Source organism: Carya illinoinensis, chromosome 1 (assembly GCF_018687715.1).
Source record: "Carya illinoinensis cultivar Pawnee chromosome 1, C.illinoinensisPawnee_v1, whole genome shotgun sequence".
NCBI classification, from domain to species: Eukaryota; Viridiplantae; Streptophyta; class Magnoliopsida; order Fagales; family Juglandaceae; genus Carya; species Carya illinoinensis.
In genome coordinates this window covers 55,357,918-55,377,430 of record NC_056752.1, presented here as the reverse complement: position 1 = coordinate 55,377,430, position 19,513 = coordinate 55,357,918, and the positions used below count along the sequence as shown (strand labels likewise).

General features: G+C 36.2%; 2 protein-coding genes across 3 annotated transcripts; one reads left to right on the top strand and one right to left on the bottom strand.

Moving 5' to 3' along the window:
* The first annotated feature begins 3,337 nt into the window (after window positions 1-3,337).
* On the top strand, window positions 3,338-4,117 carry LOC122290080. Its single transcript, XM_043097618.1, has one exon. The coding sequence runs from the start codon at window positions 3,464-3,466 to the stop codon at window positions 4,049-4,051; it is 588 nt and encodes a 195-aa protein (XP_042953552.1). The 5' UTR covers window positions 3,338-3,463; the 3' UTR covers window positions 4,052-4,117.
* A 94-nt stretch (window positions 4,118-4,211) lies between these two features.
* Window positions 4,212-18,002, bottom strand: LOC122290071 (SAC3 family protein A-like). Of its 2 annotated transcripts, XM_043097605.1 has the most exons (15): window positions 17,767-18,002; window positions 17,624-17,666; window positions 17,421-17,492; window positions 15,569-16,468; window positions 14,828-15,265; window positions 13,411-13,512; window positions 12,547-12,644; window positions 8,586-8,766; window positions 7,779-8,276; window positions 7,525-7,665; window positions 6,937-6,996; window positions 5,644-5,774; window positions 5,285-5,418; window positions 4,925-5,154; window positions 4,212-4,726 (listed from the first exon to the last, which is right to left on the bottom strand). In XM_043097605.1, the coding sequence occupies exons 3-15, from the start codon at window positions 17,478-17,480 to the stop codon at window positions 4,625-4,627; spliced, it is 3,075 nt and encodes a 1,024-aa protein (XP_042953539.1). In that variant the 5' UTR covers window positions 17,481-17,492; window positions 17,624-17,666; window positions 17,767-18,002; the 3' UTR covers window positions 4,212-4,624. The 2 variants fall into 2 exon arrangements, with proteins under 2 accessions (XP_042953539.1, XP_042953541.1); XM_043097607.1 differs by having other exon boundaries at window positions 8,586-8,763; window positions 17,624-18,002.
* Between the last annotated feature and the right edge of the window lie 1,511 nt (window positions 18,003-19,513).

Here is a 19,513-nt window from a genome sequence, read left to right as displayed (position 1 = left end):
AGAATCTGCATGATTACAACCCGTACGTGTACATACGTTGATCATCAGATGGCCGTCCAATATTAAAGGAGTTTGATCTTTAACTCTTTTCCTCTGCTTGCTTAGTTGGCTTGTTTTCACACTGTCACATGAAAGAGAATGCAACTCAGAGATCTAATGATTCATACCCAGCACGAAACCTCTCTCATCAATGATCATGCATGCCATTAACGCCTACTATATATTAAGGAAACGTATTGTCTAGCTGAGATCAGTCACACCATGCAATCAAGTTCGCATTAATTTCCATCTCACCTAAACTAAGAAATCGGAAGTTTACTAGCAAGCAAAACAACTATATATGCAACTTAGACTAGCGTTAGAGTTAGGTAAACTGTACAAAAACGAAGACGTTGCACCTGTAATATGGACTTAATTAATGTATAAACCAACAGTTTTAATTATTCTGGTCAACAATATACTTCTACATTTTCCAAATTGAACTTCATCAGTTGAAAATGCAAGATTGCGTGTTCGTTCTGATGCATAGGGATAATGACTTACATAAATACATTAATCCCACTATATAGTATTCTCTCTCATTACTTCGCTGATAAGATTTTTGCATTATCAGAAACAGATCATATATTTGTACACATTCTTGATACATGCATTTTCATTTACGTACAGTACTGAATTAATTATGTTAGCTGGATGAAACGTATACATTAATATACAATTGTATTGTGAATGCCCTTCGGAGAAAATTAGTACAAGAAGGCCGTTCCCCTAGCTAGCAGCTTGCAGAGTAGCAATTAACGTGATCAATGCTTTTATAAGCTTATTCCAACACCTGGATGGTCTAGATCTATCTATGACTGTATGGGTAATATTGTTAGTAATTCATTAACTAGTAAGGCTTAGAGGCATGGGGACAAACGAGCGAAGTTTTGGGTCCATACAACTCTATTAGTTGGTTTCCATTAATTCCTATCCTCCTTCGAGGTTAAGGCTACGTACAGCATTGTCATTATCAATCCTGATTAGTTGGTTTAGTTGTGGGTTTAGACATGCTATGGGAATTGCTAGTTCCAATTTTTGTTTCTTTCCTTTTCGTTGGTACCCTAGTGTCAGCCTTGCCTTTACACCATATCCGGGCCAAAGGGGAACACTTCGAATAATTTCCTTTGATTGTATGCCAAGAAAGCTTTAAAAAAGTTATAAAAACGTTACCAGCCAAAATAGCAAGAGAGTAGTACATCACGCCCGGGGGCGGAGCTAGGCTAACTAAAGATAGCCATAACAGAAAACAAAGCTCTTAATTAGCAGGCCTCTTGGTGGGTCTAGGCCCAACCCACCTTAATAAGCACTGTTTGGGCGTCTATAAAAGAACTGTTTATCAAATGTTTTTTATTGGGCCTAATTGCTAATCCATAAATAAGATAGACCATTAGTTGAGTAATTAGATGTAATTATATGACTAGAGTAGGAGGTCCATGTTTTGATGAGACGAACTCTACTCTCCTTAAGCCCAAAATGAAATTAAGAAAAAAAAAATCCATTTTTAAAAAGAAAAAAAAAAAGAGTGAAAAGATTAAAACTAAAAAGAATAAACATTTATTATGATTCAAAACAGATATTGAAACATTCATTCTCTATATCCTAACTTAAAAATAAATAAATAATTAAAACTCGTGAACAAAAGAAATTACAAAAATCTTACAATATAGAAAAAAAAATTGTATGTGTAGCTATTTTGTGTACTTTTTTGTATATTTTATTTGTTGAATTTAATGTTTTAAGTTTCGTGTAATTATATATCTACACATAGATTTTGATGGTAACAAATAAATTCAAAAAATAAAGGAATCTCAAGCTCAAATTGTCTACACAATGGAGTCAAGCACATCAAGGAGTCAAGCATGAGCAAGAAGGGAACAAGTTCACATTAAAGTCATAGAGTAATGTTGTAAATCTTTTAAAAATTCGAAATTAAGATTAAGGTTTAAAATTAATATTTTATCATAAAACATTAAAATACATTTTTCACATGTGCATGAATATTTTGAAATTTTTGAAAGATAAGTGATTGTCATCTTTCACATGTAGATTACATGATTAAAGGTTTGAATTTTAAAAATATTAAAAATGATTAATTGTCATCTTTCACATGTGCATGAATTATTTGAATATTTTCAAAAGTGATTGATATTTTTTTTTACTTATACAAAAGGTAGATGTTTTTGTTTGAAAAAATTGAAAAGTAAAGTGTGCTGCTTTTGTCATATGCAAAAAATAAAAAGATTTAAGTTTGAATTTTTTGAAAAATAAAGTGTTCCTTTTGTCATATGACAAAAGTAAAAGATTAAGTTTGAAGTTTTTGAAAAATGAATGATATTATCTTTGACAATTGAAAAAGAAGAATCTTTTATTTGAATTTTTTGAAAAAGTAAATACTGTTGTATTTGGCATGTGAATCTTTTTAAATTTGAATATGAAGTCTCATATGCCTATAAATAGATTATTTGAGAGCTTCACATTTACAATATCAAGAGCATACAATATTCATTCAAAATTTTCATTCTCTCTTTTCTAAGTATTGAGCCTTAAATTATTGTTCATTTTTAAAGAGATATAGTTTACACTGTATTGTTCTTATTTTACTCATTGATGAGTGTTTTCTAATAACCTACCCACTATCAGCTCTTGTATCAATAAAAGGGTGTGTATAACCCTTGTGCGTGTAAAAAGTATTCTACACAGGGAATAGTTGAATCACCACGTGTAAGGTGATTGCAAGTGTAGAGGGTGTTCTACACTGATCATGTGTAGCGGTATTATTCAAATATGTAATAAGTTTCTATTTCCACCTGAAGAAAGTTGAATAGTAAATTTGGAAATTTTCAAGAGATAGCTTGAGGCGAGGACTTAGGCAGTGGGGCCGAACCTCGTTAACATACTGAGTTTGCTTCTCTCTTATCCTTACTATTTATATTTATTACTGTTTCATATTTTGTTTATATTTTATATTGTATATTTGATTTATAATTATTATTATTTTTAAATATAATTCAATTCATCCCCCTCTTATATTAGTCATCTAGGCAATATTATTAATGTGATTAATTATGTATTAAAAAAATTAATACTATCAATTACATCAAAATAAAATGTATAAAAAATATAACATATCTCATATAGAAATATATATTTGTTTTGGTGAAGGACGGAATACTAAATAAAATAGAGGATACCATGATTTGCTGGCTCAGAAGAGCAGTGATCCATAAAGCCCAGGCCAGCTGCCCAAGGATTCTCACCACTAAATATATAGTCCGCACTAAAAAGCTAAAATGAAAATTATACTCTAGCAAAGCCCATTGGAAAAATTTACAAAATGTATCAAACAGACAAAGCATTTCTTATCCAGAAGAAGAAACACGGCGAGTGCAAGAGAGAGTGATAGAGCGCTTACGTAGCAGGAATGGCGACCATACCATCTTCGTCTCTGCAAGTCATTAACACTTTCCCACTCGCGTCGGCACTATCCAAACCTCATGCGTCCAAACCTTTTCACTCCTTCAGCATCCGAGCCGTAGATCCACAAACGCCCCCATCCGAGCCGGAACCCGAAGAGCCCTCCAAGTCTGGAGCAGACCCCGAATCGGACTCCTTCGAGAACCGCCTCTCACAGGTCCGCCTCCGTTCCCGGAGGGGTATCGGGAAGAAAGCGGAGCTCCGAAAGGGAAGAAAATCCAAGAAGCCGGGAGGGTCATCGGGGACGGGATTGTACCTTCCACCAGTGCCGCTGAAAGAGCCGGTGTCGGGGGGATTGAAAGTAGATCTCGGGTTCAGCCCATACAGCGAGAGGATAAACGGACGCATCGCCCTTCTGGGGCTATCGGCTTTGCTGTTGGTGGAGTTGGCCACGGGTAAGAGCGTGATAAATTATCACACGCCGTCGATTATTCTAATTCAGATATATTTCGTGGCGGCGGTTGGGGCTTTGTACGTTAAGTATGAGAAAGAGAGTGTCAGCGTTTGGCCACAATCTCCATCTCCAAAGGATTGATTTTTCGCTAAATTATGATATGGGAACCAATTTCAATTAATATTTCCGAGTGCGTTTATTACATTATATGCTAATCTTTTATTTCTTTTGTAATAACATTTCAACGGCTTTACCCAAAAATTTACTACTGATTCCTGTCTAGGAAAAACGACGACAGTAATTAAAATAATAAAGACAATAAATTGTTTTTGAGCTTTACATTAATATACTTGAGTGAAAAAAAAAAATGACAATTTCTAATACATTATTTACTATTGTCTGTCTTCACCAAAAGAATTGATTGAAGTAAAAACACCAAATCAGCCCGATTGCCATGCCAGCATTTTCTTCGGGGAATAATCTAGATATTTTTAATCATACTTCCATTTTCATACAGCTTCTGATCTACCCTTTCCTAAAGAAAAGAAGAAAGTTACAGGCAATCCCACTAGTCTCAACCTCCTCCAAAGTTCCAGTCGATAGATAAAATATCAACCCCTTTCATAATAAAACAGATCGTTGAAGGCCGTGGGATTTTCCACTCATTTTCTCGCTAATAATGCACAAACACATTTGGGTGCAATCAACTCCCAACTACAAGGATGTTCGCGTCAGAAAATCATTAACGGCAAGACTAGCGTCTCCATGGGCCACCGCATCTTCCGGCTCCGGCATGTAAAGACTTGAACATGAAGCCTGTACATCAAACATTATCATTAACATGCCGTTAAAGAAAGGAATCGTGAAACACTACAGTATTCTATCAACATCTACCACACCGGGGCATAAAATGAGCCCAATCTCAATGCCATGCTCAGATTTGATCAATTTAAAAGAACACTATATTTTGAACCCAGCCCCCTCAAAATTGATAGCACGTGAGGTTGAACATACTTTTGTATCAAGTTGCATCTCGCCACTATTATCTGCAGTAAGGCATGCACCATGTGCCTTTAACCAATCCACACACTCCCCTAAGCCATTTGAGTCCTTCTCATCACTTCCTTCATTCCTTGGTGTGGTGAAGCCCAGCACGTGAGCAATGTATGGAACAGGTATTGTTGGGCGATGCGAGCGAGACATGCAGCTCACGGCCTTATACCGCATCTTTTCAACATAGAGATCTACAAAAAGATTATAAACTATTATTGACTCTTTCTAAGTAGCCATTAACTTACGGAGCTACATATTTTTAAAACCTATGGAGTTGCTGATGAAGACTTATTCTGAGGTAATTCAATAACATATACCCACCCATAAGGCAGGAATTCAAGTTAGGGGCTGTCTTGTATAGTCTAAAAAATAAGACATAATTTCCCAAAGTGACGGCTGCACGAACTGCAAGGGCGTGTTTTACAGCTTCATCCCTTTTCGCTTCAATTGATAATCTGGTAACCAAGAAGACACTTCCAATCAAAATTCATAGAAGTTTCGGTGGGTTAATGATTATGAAGGGAGCATATGGCATTTCTAATTAGTTCAAACTTGTTACACGACAATCAAACCATACATACAATAAAATAAAAAAAATGCATAAGCTGACGCCACGTTATAACTTAATTATTTGAAGCAAAACAATGAAAGCTACGTCATCTTTCTGCAAATTAGCCCACCTTGACATCGATGATAAGAGATCTCTGTAATTATTGGAGTGCAAAATGACACAGAGTAAGTGGTACGCAGAAAACTCCATGTGGCAACCCTCAATACCTTCCGCATAAAGGGTTTGCAATTGCGATTGGCACTGAAATAACATAGAAGAAAGTTAACCAGCAACTCTAATTCAAGTCAACACTATAAAATCTTTGAAAATTACGGTGAGATATAGAGCAAAGGTCTCTTAAACTCATTCTACGTTTATTAAAACAAAAGGTAAGAAATTGCTACCATGAAGCATTGGGTTGTCAATAAAAGGTGGCAAAAAAGTTTTGGCACCAACTCATTTAACCAAAGTCACTGTAAAAGAGATAGCATACCCACAAATCCATTAACTAATAACAATAAAACAAACCTTTACATGATTGAACACAACCCAGCTCCTCAAAGCATATTATAACTCGTGGCTCTTCACATGCAATAGAGTGAGTAGCTGGGTTGTTGAACAACACTAGTTTACCCATAAACATGAGTTTTCCCCCTTTCTAGCAGGGGCGTGAGTCTGTTACCCCCTGAAATTAGACTTTTCCTGTCACTTAAAAATTATTTCTTTCTGCCAAATTTTCACATTACAAGATAGCCTGGTATTTTCACAATCATCCATGAACATAGGAATGCGAGGATGGCACAGTAAATATGATGCCCAAAATATTCTGCAATAAACTGTTAAGTAATAAAAACATTACGGACTTACATTAAAAGCTACCATATATATTAACCCCTAGGGGTTGACTCAAGTGGTAAAAGCCTTGATCTTGGTGGTATGCTCTCTCAAAATCTAAGGTTTGAACCCTTGGGTGCAAACAATTTCTAAGGGCCATTGGACTGGGAGAATTTCCCATTGAATTACCCGAGATGCACTTGTGGAAAACTCCTTGCCAAGTACCCATGCACTCCTGGTGCCAGTAAAAAAAGAAAAAAGAGAAGGCTGAATCTATTGGAAGTTGAGACTGGTGCGTGTATACAGATAATTGCTTTAGGCACCATTTATGATTCAGAGGCTGGCTGTGTAACAGCACACAAAAATGGCTCCACTGATCAGTTTCAACATAAAGATGGTTTTGTATGAAACATGAATTATAGTCTAAAAAGTTGTGCATGAAAAACAGTGTAGCAAACTTAACAGAACCAGAGTTTTATGTGGCTGTGTAACAGCACACATAAAAAGTACAGAACCAAAGAAATGAGGCAAGAAAAAGTGAAAAACCATGTAAAATAAGATAGAAATCAAGAAAAGTTAAGATCACCACCTGATTATACTCGGGCAAGTCCCCAACCTCCAAAGCTAATCGGGCATGGGTTTCATACACCTGCAAAGCAGGTATGACGTATGGACAAAAGCAATTCCAAAACACACAAATATATACATATAATGTTGAGTTTAAGCTACACATTAATCTATGTAATGTTACAATACGTGAAAAGTTTATACCAGGTCATGTCATTAAATGGTAGGTTCAATAGAATATTGATAAATCAAAACTTAATAGAGGGATGTAACAATATCAAAAGTTGAAACTGACCACTGTGTGTGTGTGCATGAGCGCGCGAGAGTACTAGAAACTCATGCATTCAAACCAATGAGAACCCATGTGTGTTGTTGGGGGGGGGGGGGGGGGGGGGGGGGGGTTGTTGTGAAGGGGAGAGGAAATCTAATGCCTTAAGGCTAGATGGTAGACCCAAGGTTAAAAAAAGCAACTTAATTTTTATTATTTTTAAAAGGTAACAGGAATCCACTGGCCATCCAAAAAGTGTATGCAAGAGATCACCACAATTGTGCTGAGAGAGATGAAGTGGAAGAGATTCAAGAGATCACCATTAACACGCATCATATATACCTTTACTGTTAGTTGATTGCGAATATGTTGTACAGTTAGATCTTGCCGAATAGACTTCAACTGATCACACCTAAATAGGTAATTCTTTTGAGATTTCTGAACCATATCCAGAGCTTTTTCTAATACTTCTTCTGGTCTTACCTGTGTAAAATGTTGAGAAAATTAGTTATATTGCTCTCATAGATTCCATCAGTTCATTATTGAGATTTTTCAAACTCAAAATATCTTAAAAGTCAATGAAAAAAAGTATTTACACCGGCAGGATCAGGTGCAGAAGTAAGACGCAAATAACGTTTCTCAATCTCCTGGCAGGTCCCCTTGACAGTAAGGGAATCCCAATCAATGTCCTCAACAGCCCTGGTGCCACCATCCTCAACGTCCTTGCTAAGCACCAGAGCACTAGTCCTTCTACTGTACAGGTTTCCTCTTCCAGCACTTTTTTGTTTTAAGTGATTGGTTTCTGCTTGTCCTTGCCCTTGCCGTTTTTCAAAGCGCTTAGAGCGATTTTCACGTCTCTTTTTTTCCTCTGGTGTATTCGCAAGTGCTATTGCACTAGAGTAATATGCAGTTAAACTTTGTTCCTTATCGCTATCACCAGATGCATCACCTTTATCAGCAGCATTGAAACCATCAGCAAAACGCTGTTTCTTAACCAGCCTCTGGGTGTTCTTACTTGCATTTTTCTGGTCCAGTGGAGAGTATTTTGCACCACTGAAATTATTCTCCTTGCTCTCATTATTCCCCACAAAAGGCTGCAAACAATTTTTTAAGCAATGTAACAACTACCAAAAATCTAAATTAGACATGCTTCTCAGAACCGAACTTGTAGAAATATACGCCAAGTAAAAAATGAGCAAGTCATCGGACACAAACATGGATCCATACACACCAAGTCAAATAGTCGGATTACACCTCTTCCAAACCAATCCCACCCACCCACCCCCAAAAAGGGTAGAACAGGTTAATAAAAAAATGAAACACCGGATTTTAAAAGGGAAGACTGAATGTAACCTAAGCAGCATTGTAGTTTTCCACAAAAATAAGTGTCATCACATGAATACCTTTCTGTCCCTCTCCTTCGCGTTCATCCAGCCACCATATTTCACAGCGTTATTCACAGCAGATGCTGATTTAGCAAGTGGTTTCTCCTCTGGTAAAGGCTCCCACCTACTTTTAGATCGTCTATTAGGACTTCTTTTGTACTCTGGCAATGCCAAACCTGGGGTTGAGCACTGAAAACTGCTACAAAACAGAAAGCATTTGAGGATAAATTACAATACTGTAGACATAATCCGAGATAGGCCTATCTAATTTATACATAAACTAATTTATTCATCATCCAGTCTCAACAAAATCCTCCCGAGTTTTGAATCTTTCAAAAAAACATGACCTTGCCTCTACTAATGCAAAACAAAAGGGTCTTCCAATACCCAATGAAACCTGTAATCATGAGAACTTATCCCTTAAAACCTTGGATTCTTGGGAGTGCAAGGACTACATAGTCTTTCAATAAAAGAGCATTTTAGCCCCCTAATTGCAGAATATATTTAGTTAGGTTTTGATTAAAACATTCAAGTTTTTTACAGAGAGATTTCATCTAAGTTTAGATATGTAAAATTTAATTTGGGAGACTAATTAACCCATGGAAGAATTTTTATCCCTTTTTTTAATGTTGTCCAATATAGACATGCAATTATACAAATCATAGCATTAAAAAACTAGTAATACTTCTCAAAAAATAAAACTTGTAATTTCCATTACAACTCAATTCTAAACATTGCTCGTCTTAGGTTGATATAAACATCCTACCCAATTACAAGCCCCATCATCACAATAAACAATGTGGTTTGGATTTGCTGGAGACAAAAGAGCTCCTTCTTCCTTATCCTTTCTTTCTTTAGCTATTCCCTTGTCCATCAAACCATCTTTCTGATTCTTCTATTGCTAGACTTGTGACCCTCCCGTCCACACACCACTCAACCCCTACAACCCCCCACCCCAAAAGAAGAAGGGTGTCTATTTGTGTGTTGCAAAAAGTTTTACAAAACATACACAAGTGCTTTAAGATAGAATACTAGGAAATTTCCTTGTAGGAGAAAGTTGACATCATCAATTAAAGAATCCGTGGTCAGGGAGGCAAAGGTAATAACTCCAAACGATGCTTTTGTAATGGAAATGGATTTGCTATAGAATTTTGAATAATCCACAAAGATAAAAAGGAAAAAGAAGAAAAACAATTTGAACCCAAAATAAAAAGTCCATCAATGGAGATACGTCGTGGAGACAAAAGTCTAGAGCGTTATGGTTGAAGGAAGGAGATCGAAGCACTAAGTTTTTCCACAAGGTAGCCAATTCTCATAGGAAATACAATAATATTGAGATACTGAAGATTGATGGGGTAGATTGTAAGGAGGAGCAGAGGATTAACAATCATGTAGTTGGTTTTTTTGAACAACTACTTATTGAGCAGGTGGGTTGCCAACCAAAGACTGATGGGCTGGTTTTTTACTCCATTGGGCATGTGGATTTCAGCCGTTTGGAGAGGCCTTTTGAGGAGGTCAAGGTCTTGGAAGTGGTGAGGAAAATGGATAAAGACAAGACTCCGGGTCCTGATGGGTTTACTATGGGTTTCTTTCAAACATGCTGGGATGTATTAAAGGATGATCTCATGAAGGTGTTCCAGGAGTTTTATTCGGCTGGAAAATTTGAGAAAAGCCTAAATGCCACTTTTCTTGCTTTGATACCGAAGAAAGTTGGGGCTGTGGAAATTAGGGAGTTCCGACCCATTAGCCTAGTAGATGGGGTTTATAAGATTCTATCCAAGGTACTTGTGAATCGTCTTAGTGAGGTCATGGGAAAGATAATCTCAAAGCCTCAAAACGCTTTTGTTAAGGATAGACAAATTCTAGATGCGATTCTTCTTGCCAATGAATGTCTGGACAGTAGCCTGAAAGCTGGCAAGGTAGGGATCATATGCAAGTTAGACATGGAGAAGGCGTATGACCATGTTAACTGGGACAACCTGATTGACCTGCTTGGGAGGTGTGCTTTTGAGGAAAGATGGCAATCATGGATCCGATGGTGTATATTTACAGTGAAATTTTCAGTGTTGATAAATGGAAGCCCATTTGGTTTTTTCAATAACACACGGGACCTAAAACAATGAGATCCACTATCCCCTCTACTCTTTGTTATTGTGATGGATGCTTTGAGTTGAATGATTTCAGCCTTGGTTAACAATGGTCGTGTGTCTAGTTACTCGATTGGATCCCTGGGTGTATGACTTATTAATATTTCTCATTTATTGTTTGCAAACGACACTCTTATCTTCCGTGAGGCTGATCAACAACAAATCCGAGTATTGAAGGCCGTTCTACTATGCTTTGAAGTAGTCTCAAGGCTGAAAGTGAACTTGAAAAAATCAGAGATGGTGCCTATAGGAGGTGTGCAGCGGAATAAGACAGTTGGCTAATACTTTGGGATGCAAGATCGCCTCACTCCCTTTGACATATATTGGTCTTCCATTGGGGGCCGCCTCAAGAGCGGTTTCTTTATTGGATACAGTGATTTAGAAAGCAGAGCGACGATTAGCAAGCTGGAAGAGAATGTACCTATCAAAAGTACCTTATCTAACTTACCAACCTATTTTTTGTCTTTGTTCCCTATTCTAGCAATAATGGTGCTTCGCATTGAGAAATTACAATGGGACTTATTGTGGGGGGAGTTCAAATTTCACCTAGTCATGTGGAAGAAGGTTTGTAGTCCTCTCTCTAATAGTGGTTTGGGCTTATGAAATTTGAGAATCTTTAATCGGGCGTTATTGGGAAAATGGTTGTGGAGATACCATAAAGAACCTGAGGCCCTATGGAAGTTGGTGATTGAAAGTAAATATGGCGGCGTATGGGGGTGATGGTGTACCAATGAGGTGAGGGGCTAATAGAGTGGAGTTGTGAAAACATATAAGAGGAGGATGGGGGTTTTTCTTTCGCCACACAAGATTTCATCTAGGAGAGGGGGTCAGGATCAAATTCTAGTATGATACGTGGTGTGGTAATTGTGCTCTAAAGGATTTGTTTCCTGTACTCTTCAGGGTTGCAAGTGCCAAAGATGTCTCAGTGGCGGAAGTCTTGGTGATAGCAGGGGAACAAATCCAGTGGAACATCAATTCTTGCCGAGCGGCACACGATTGGGAAATGGACAGTTTTGCAGCTTTTTTCAGCCTTCTGTACTCACTCAAACCAAGCAACCAGAATGCTGATATTTTGTGGTGAATTCCTACAGGAAAAGGCTTGTTCTCGGTTCACTCGTTTTATAAGTTTCTTTCATAAGAGACTCCTGTTCAGTTTCCCTGGAAAAGGTTTTGGAGACATAAGGTGCCTCTAAAAGTAGCGTTTTTTGTGTGGACCGCCTCCTTGGGTAGATCCTCACAACGGATAATTTGAGGAAAAGAATGGTGATCATCGCAGACTAGTGCTGCATGTGTAGAAAGGGGGGTGAATCTGTGGACCATCTTCTACTACACTATGAGGTAGCTCGAGGGTTATGGTACGAGGTATTTAGTAAACTAAACTTGGATTGGGTTATGCCTGAGACAGTAGTGGCAGTCCTAGCTAGTTGGACAGATCTAAGAGGCAATCAACAGATCCAGGCTGTATGGAAGATGATCCCTATTTGCATCATGTGGTGTGTGTGGCATTTGCGCAATAAACGGACATTCGAAGGCAAAGAGAGATCAATGGAGGAACAAAAAGCTTTCTTTTTTTTAGAAATCTTTGTACTTGGGCCATCACCGTTAATTTTAATGGCCAAAATTTTCATGATTTTCTTGTATCTATTGCTCCTACGTAGTTAGGACATTCTTTGTACTGAACATGGCTTTGCCTATTCTTTTAATTAATATACTATGTTTACTTATCAAAAATAAATAAAAGTCCATCAATCCTTAGATTTTTCTTCGCAAAGGCAAAGGCAAATGTACAAAAAGAAATACAAGCCATGAAAGTAGAGAGAGAGAGAGAGTACTCTTTGTTGACTGCATCCGCATTTGGTAGTCGGAAAAGAGGTTCAATATCCCAGTCTCGTGTGTAAAGTGTACCATCAGCAGTTGCCTTTGTGATCAACTAAAAATAGAGGTAATAATTTTTTTTTCTCAAGAAAGTACACATTAATCATAAAATTAAATTACCAAAAAATCACATAAATGGTATTAAAAATCAAAGTCCAAAAAAGAAATTTAATTATATAACCATAAATGAAAGCATGCATATCAGGAGAGCAAAACTGACCACAAGTTTTAGATTTTATTATCACTCCCACTTTGTTCATACTGTCTCAACTGAGTACACTCAATGCTTGTTAGTTATCACAATCAAATAAAGGTCACTATTATCCAAACTTACCCAAACTTTTTCAAAGACATCAATTGGTCCTTTTTGATAAGTTATATATATTTTCAATACGCATCAATTATTACTTTTCTACCCCAACATAAAGAAGAATAGTCTGAAAATTCATATAACTTTTTTTTTTATAGATAAAAGATATTTTATTGATCCACGTAAATAGGCAAAGCCCGAGTACACAGGAAGTATACAAGAAAAAGCCTAATTACAAACTATAACTATAAGCATTGCTTTGGAAGCAGGCTTATCTTGATATCCCAAAAGGGAAAAAAGAAAAATTAAATCGCATGGAGGTAACACATTAATATATTGTTTTTACGTTATCCATTGTTCAAAACTCTGGAAGTTTTAAATCCTTTCTAACTTTTGAATGCTTTTCTTGGGTTTCATTCACAGTTTTGCTTATCACAAGTCAGATGATTTCAAACTTCACACTGTAAGAAGTTTGGCAACCAAAACAGAACGACTTGTCTTCATGGCTTACCTCCTTCATGACAGCCTGACAGGCTGCCATCTGTGTGTCATCTTTACAGCGAGACAACGCCCTTTCAACATAACCACGTAGTGATTTGGGGAACATACCAGTCTGCAAGCAACAAGAGTCATAGGCTAACATAAAACCATGCTCATAAATAAACCAATTAATGTGTCATCTGAGTTATATTATGACATTAGATAGATAGAATATATCATGCCATCCAAATACAGATAGAATATATCATGCCGTCCAAATACAGATAGAATGTATCAAGTCGTCCAAATATCAGATAGCAACATTGGCCACTCAAGTCGTCAAAATCCAAAAGCGAAATTACAATAGTAAAAAACTGACTGCACAGGTGCATTTAAAGCAGCATGACATGTAGATCCACCAAGCATGACTCAGGTGAAAAGACTCGGTGCCCAACTAAATTCAGCACTCTCCAGCTCTCAACCATCACGTTGGATAAATGAATACATAGGTTGCCGCTCAACCAAATAAGAGAACCCACTAAAATGAATGAAAAAAGCAAACAAATATGAAGCATTTCTCTATTTATTTGAATAATTTTTTTTTTTTTTTCGTAAAAATCTCCTTGGCATCTGGACATACAGCATCCACTTAACTAATCTGAAACCACTCATAGAAAACCAATCAACCATTAGCCCAAAAACTAGAAGTTCATGAACTCTCCCAAGGATTGCATCACAAAGCTCAAAGGAAAGCTTCCGGCATTAGAAAGAAAGATGATTATGCTAATGCAATGCATTATTTATTCAAGATTAAAAGAAGTTTCCATTTTCTAAACAGACATCGCAATCCTTGTACCTCAAAGCAAAATAAATGAGCTTCCAGCATTTGTTATAAGTGATAAATAATTTACTGATGGAATAATAGGCATAGCCCATGTACACAAGATGTATACAAGAGAGAGACCCAAATATGATAGGTTCCAGCATTTTAAAAAAGCATGATTATGCTTTGCAGTGTTCATACATTTAAAATCTTCATAGTACAACTTTATGAAAAATGATCCTCTTATGTTGGATGTGGTGCATTTGGAGGGAAATAAATTATAGGAGCTGAGGATTGCGAGAGGACAATGGAAAATCTTAGGGCTTTTTTTTCTTATAATTCTTTTCATCCTTGGATAGATGTCCATGGTTTTTACCATTTATAGATTTCAGGACTTTCTTGCTCTTTTTTCCTCTGTTGTTTAGGTGCATCCCTCATATATGTGTGACTGAGTAGAACCCATATCTTTCTATTGATAAAATTATTAATTTATCCAACAAAGTTTTTTGCGACACCTGATTTTAGTAACTATATCCTGCTGCATCTGTCCAATCTCGCATTCCATATCATAGAAGATAAACATTTATGAAAAATTAGTTTGATGGATGGCAACAATTTATCTCACCTTAAGAACAGAATCAGCAGCATTATCAGACATTACTTTCTGATTTGCAGTTGGAAGTGAAACACTAACATAAGCAGGTTTTGGTGCTGTACTCGTCGCAGAGCTATCCTTGTCGATTTTCGGTAAATTGAAGGTCAAATTCGAAGCAATTCTAGGGTTTGTTAGAATCTGCAGTTTGCTTACCCTTTGTGTATCCAAAGATGCAACAGTTTGCATGGGTGATTGATAAATCTGAGGCACCTGATGAGTAGCAGGATAATGTACACTAGGCCCTTGAGAATACACAGTTTTCTGTTGATCCTGAAAGCTATCATAAGAAGTTTTCGGATCCAGTGGCTTTTGAGATTGGGATTGCATGGGACTAGTAAGGAGAACTTGAGAACTTGGAGCTCCATCATGCCAGTAAATATCATTGGAACCACTAATTCTTACAGTAGGCTGACCAAAAGAAAAAAGAAACAGAGAAAGATAACAATTTAACCACCAAGTGTCAGTGCAAAATAATTGTTTAACCCAAGAAAGATGCAGCGTGATCTGTCATGAAAACCATATGGCACAAAGATCTGAAGAAACAAAATTGCATTCCTTAGTATGACTTTGTAGGAGTACTCAATGGAAATTTCTCATGTATACTAATTATATATGTGGAGGGTGTGTGTGTGTGTTTGCATTAGAATATCTAATACAGCAAGTGAAAAGGCACATAAATCCTCCAGACTCTGTATAGAAAGAAATTAAAACCTGCACTAAGGGCAAGTCAGATGAACTGGAATCTGGCCTCCAAGATGGGGTGTAAGAAGGTCGCGTCTGGCTATTCGAAGTTTCATATCCACCACTAACACCAGGTACCGGACATGCAACATTAGACTTATTAGCAGTAGAGATATTTTCCGTGCCAGGAGCACAGGTGACTTCTGTTTGACCGTAACAGTCTGCCCATTGCTTGTACTGCTTTTGATAATGTAGGGAGGTTGCAGGCGCAGCACTTGAGCTATAAGTACCAGGTGAGTCTGGATTGTAGTTTGCATATTGATGGGTAGCGTAATTTGTATAAGTGCCATCATTCCACAATGCAGTCTGATTACTGTAACCGCTACTTGAGTAACCTCCAGCTGTCTGATAATCACCAGGATTGTAGTAAGTGCTTGAATAACTTGCAGGCCCAGCATAAGACCCTGTATTCTGAAATGAGGAAAGAGGCTGATAAGGAGCACCTGTGTTTTGAAATGCTCCTACAGGCTGTGAGTAGGAATGGTTAGATTGCTGCTGTTGATAGCTGGAATGGTTAGGCGGCTGCGGTTGATAGCTGGAATGGTTAGACTGCTGCTGCTGATGGCTATTACAGTAACCCAGGTATCCAGAGCTTCCATATGGATCTGTAGAATTAGGGTATGGTGCATAGCCATTATAATCGTGCGACACATTTGCTGATCCCAAACTTGATGAACTAGAAGGGACGGATGCTGCAGTCTGGCCATCTTGAACATTTCTTGTCGGTGGCTGTGTGTGGTAGTCATATTGATAAGTGGAGGTGGAGCTATGATCCGCCTGGTGGATGGTCCATGATATGGCTTCTGGCCCAGTTGTTGGGGGAAAATATGAAGAAGTTTGTCCTTGGCTTGCATCAAGTATGTGCCAATTCTGAGAATGAAACGAATGCAGAGTATTTAATAACAGTTAACATTTGCAGCAACCAATACACTACCGGAATTTAAGAAACGATCTTGATATGAAACTTATACAAGTTGCAGCAGGTATTAATTGATGTAAAGAGATGAAAAAATAACTATGGAAACATCAAAAGAACCTGGCAATACAATAGCAGCAGATCACGATACAAAATTTTCCCCAGACGCAACCCCAATGCAATTTGATATATCCTAGTCCAAGTTGACTGTGTGCAATTTTATTGCACGTAACCCCAATGCATGGGAAAAGTAAATTCAAACAGTTGAGTTTGAATTCGAATTCTTAAATTCATTTCATTTTTGCATTTCTATAAAGTTGAATTTGTCAAAATTCAAAGAAGCAATTTCTTAAGAATACTTTAGTTGGGAAATAGAGCCCTTACTCTCAGTTACGATTTTTAATTAATAGTTGATCTGATTATTGTTGGGTAGGTTGGCAAAGTATCGTCACTGTTGACATATATTCCATTAAGCTGCAGGCAAGCCCCCTCAAAACTCCGATACCAATCAACCTCAAAACTCCGATACCAATCAATAGACTTATAAAAAAATAAAAATAAAAAATTATTTGTGCTCCCCAGGAAAGGAAAAAAAAAAAAAATCTAAAACTATGAGCAAATCAACAGAAAAATTAGTGCCGATAGATAATTAACCCTCACAAAATAGAACCATCAGCAATTTCTACCCATCTTGATGCACCATCAAAACCTCTCAAGTGGAGATGCCTATCTTTCAGCTAATTGTACAGAAAGATTTGCTCAGTGAATCAACCTACTAAAATAAAGTGTTCATAACAGCACCAAAAAAACCAATATATCCACCAAGAAGAATTACAATTGCATTCATTTAAACTTATACAATCGAACAGAGGTTTAAACAAGAAAGCTATAGTGCCTCGAAATTACCTCAAGGGAATTGGTCTGCGCGGGAGCAATGGTCTCAGTACTACCTCCTTGATTCATCATCTTATCCACAACCTGATTAAGCACATCAATAATCTAATAAGCACAAGCGTAGCTTCACTGAAAGATTGATTAATCACGAACCCGCAGAATACAGAAATTTCAAAACCCTAATCGGCTCGAAATAAATGGTAAACGATTCAAACCTTCAACAAAAACTCGAATTCGCAGGGAGAAGTCGATTTCGGGCTGAGTCGGGGCACCCGAAGCAAAAATCGAAGATATGAAGAAGCAACTTTCAGATAATAAAATATCAACCAAATTTATATATACAACCGAAAAAACAAACCTTATAAAAATCAAGCAAAATGGATGAAGTTTATTTGGCCGGAAACAAAGAAGCTAATGAATAATGAAACTCAGAGAAGAAAACAATTATAGTTAATTACTGTAATTCGAAGATTTCATAGAGAGAGGGAGTGAGGGAGGTACAGGCGGGGGTCTAGGAAGAGTCGTGATTGGGGGACGGGACTTGTTAATGTTGTTTGGCGGTAGAGGAAGGTTATGGTCGATAACTCGTGTGGGATTTTCTAAATATATCAACGACTTTAATGATAAAGATTGTAATAGTTCTCTGATCGTCAAAGTCAGTTTTAAATCGGCATCCTAATTTCCAATTCCAAATAAAACTTTTATTTCTTAAATTCTTCTCTCAAAGCAAAACAGTATATTATTTATTTAAAAGTTTAATTTTATTTGGAATCACACGTACATAACAAATCTCATATTAAAAATTTTATATGTAATATTTTTATATAATCTTTATACATTCTACTAATGTAATTAACTGTGTTATTTTTTTAATATAAAATAATTAATTCAACTAATCACATCAATAAAATGTGTAAAGAATAGACAACAGTAACTATATGTAATGAAATTCAATTTTTCTCTTTTTTTCTGATTTATTTGTATTTATTCTGTTGGCAATTCTTCCATTCATAAGGTTATATATACTATATAGCAGGCTCATCCTGTGCCCATTGGCACCCATCTCAGTTGTTAAAAGCGATATGTCAATGGTTGAGCGTGATACTTTCTTGAAAGTTTATTGGGACTTTTTTATATTAAAAAAAATTAAGATGATTTTAATAGCTTTTTGTAAACTCGTTAAAATATGTCTAGATTCATGAAAATTCTGAAGTATGCTTTGTTTGAGTTTAAAACAATGGCAGAGTCCATTAAAACATGAATGGAAGAGAGTTTTTGAAAGGGATTTTTTAATTCTATAAAAATTATTTTGATTTTTGTATGCCACCAAAATCAAGGTAAGATGTTTCGATGAGATTGTTTTTGAAAATATGTTTGAAAAAAATATAAATAGAGAGTACTACATGACAAGAATTTTACCTCTAACGTAAAGATATGTGATTAGAAAATTAAAATTAAAATTATTTACAAGTCGATGTTAAAGAAACACATTATACACTATTGATATGATATGATATAATTTATAAAGTAAATTTAAAAATTTAAACATACAAATCAAATTATGTAATGTCAATTATATAAATTGAGTACTCTCTACACCAACTTACAAATAAAATGACTCAGGTGACTAACCATTGATGATCTTGCTCTAAACGTATTAATCTCACTCTTACAGAGTATACTCATTTCCTACCTACTTAATTGGAGAGGAAAAAAAAGATTTGGTTGCTCTAAAGAGAGAGCTTAGGCCTCGTTTGGTTACAGTGTTCCATATATGAAATGAGATGAGGAATTTATAAATAGTAGTGAAATAAGTTAAATTAAAATATTTTATGAAGTTTTGAAAAATGAGAGAAAAAATTTTGAATAAAAAAATTATAAAGTTAAAAGAAGATTATAATATAATTTTTTTAATATTATTTTTGTTTTAAAATTTAAAAATGCTAAATAGTTTTTTAATATTTTGTTTTGAAGTTTGGAAAAATTATAATGATTAAGTAATTATTAAATGAATAAAATTTAAAATTTAAAATTTAAAAATATTTGTATCTAAATGCTATCTAGATATTGAAACGAGTAAAATGGATTAAAAGACTTGCGAAACT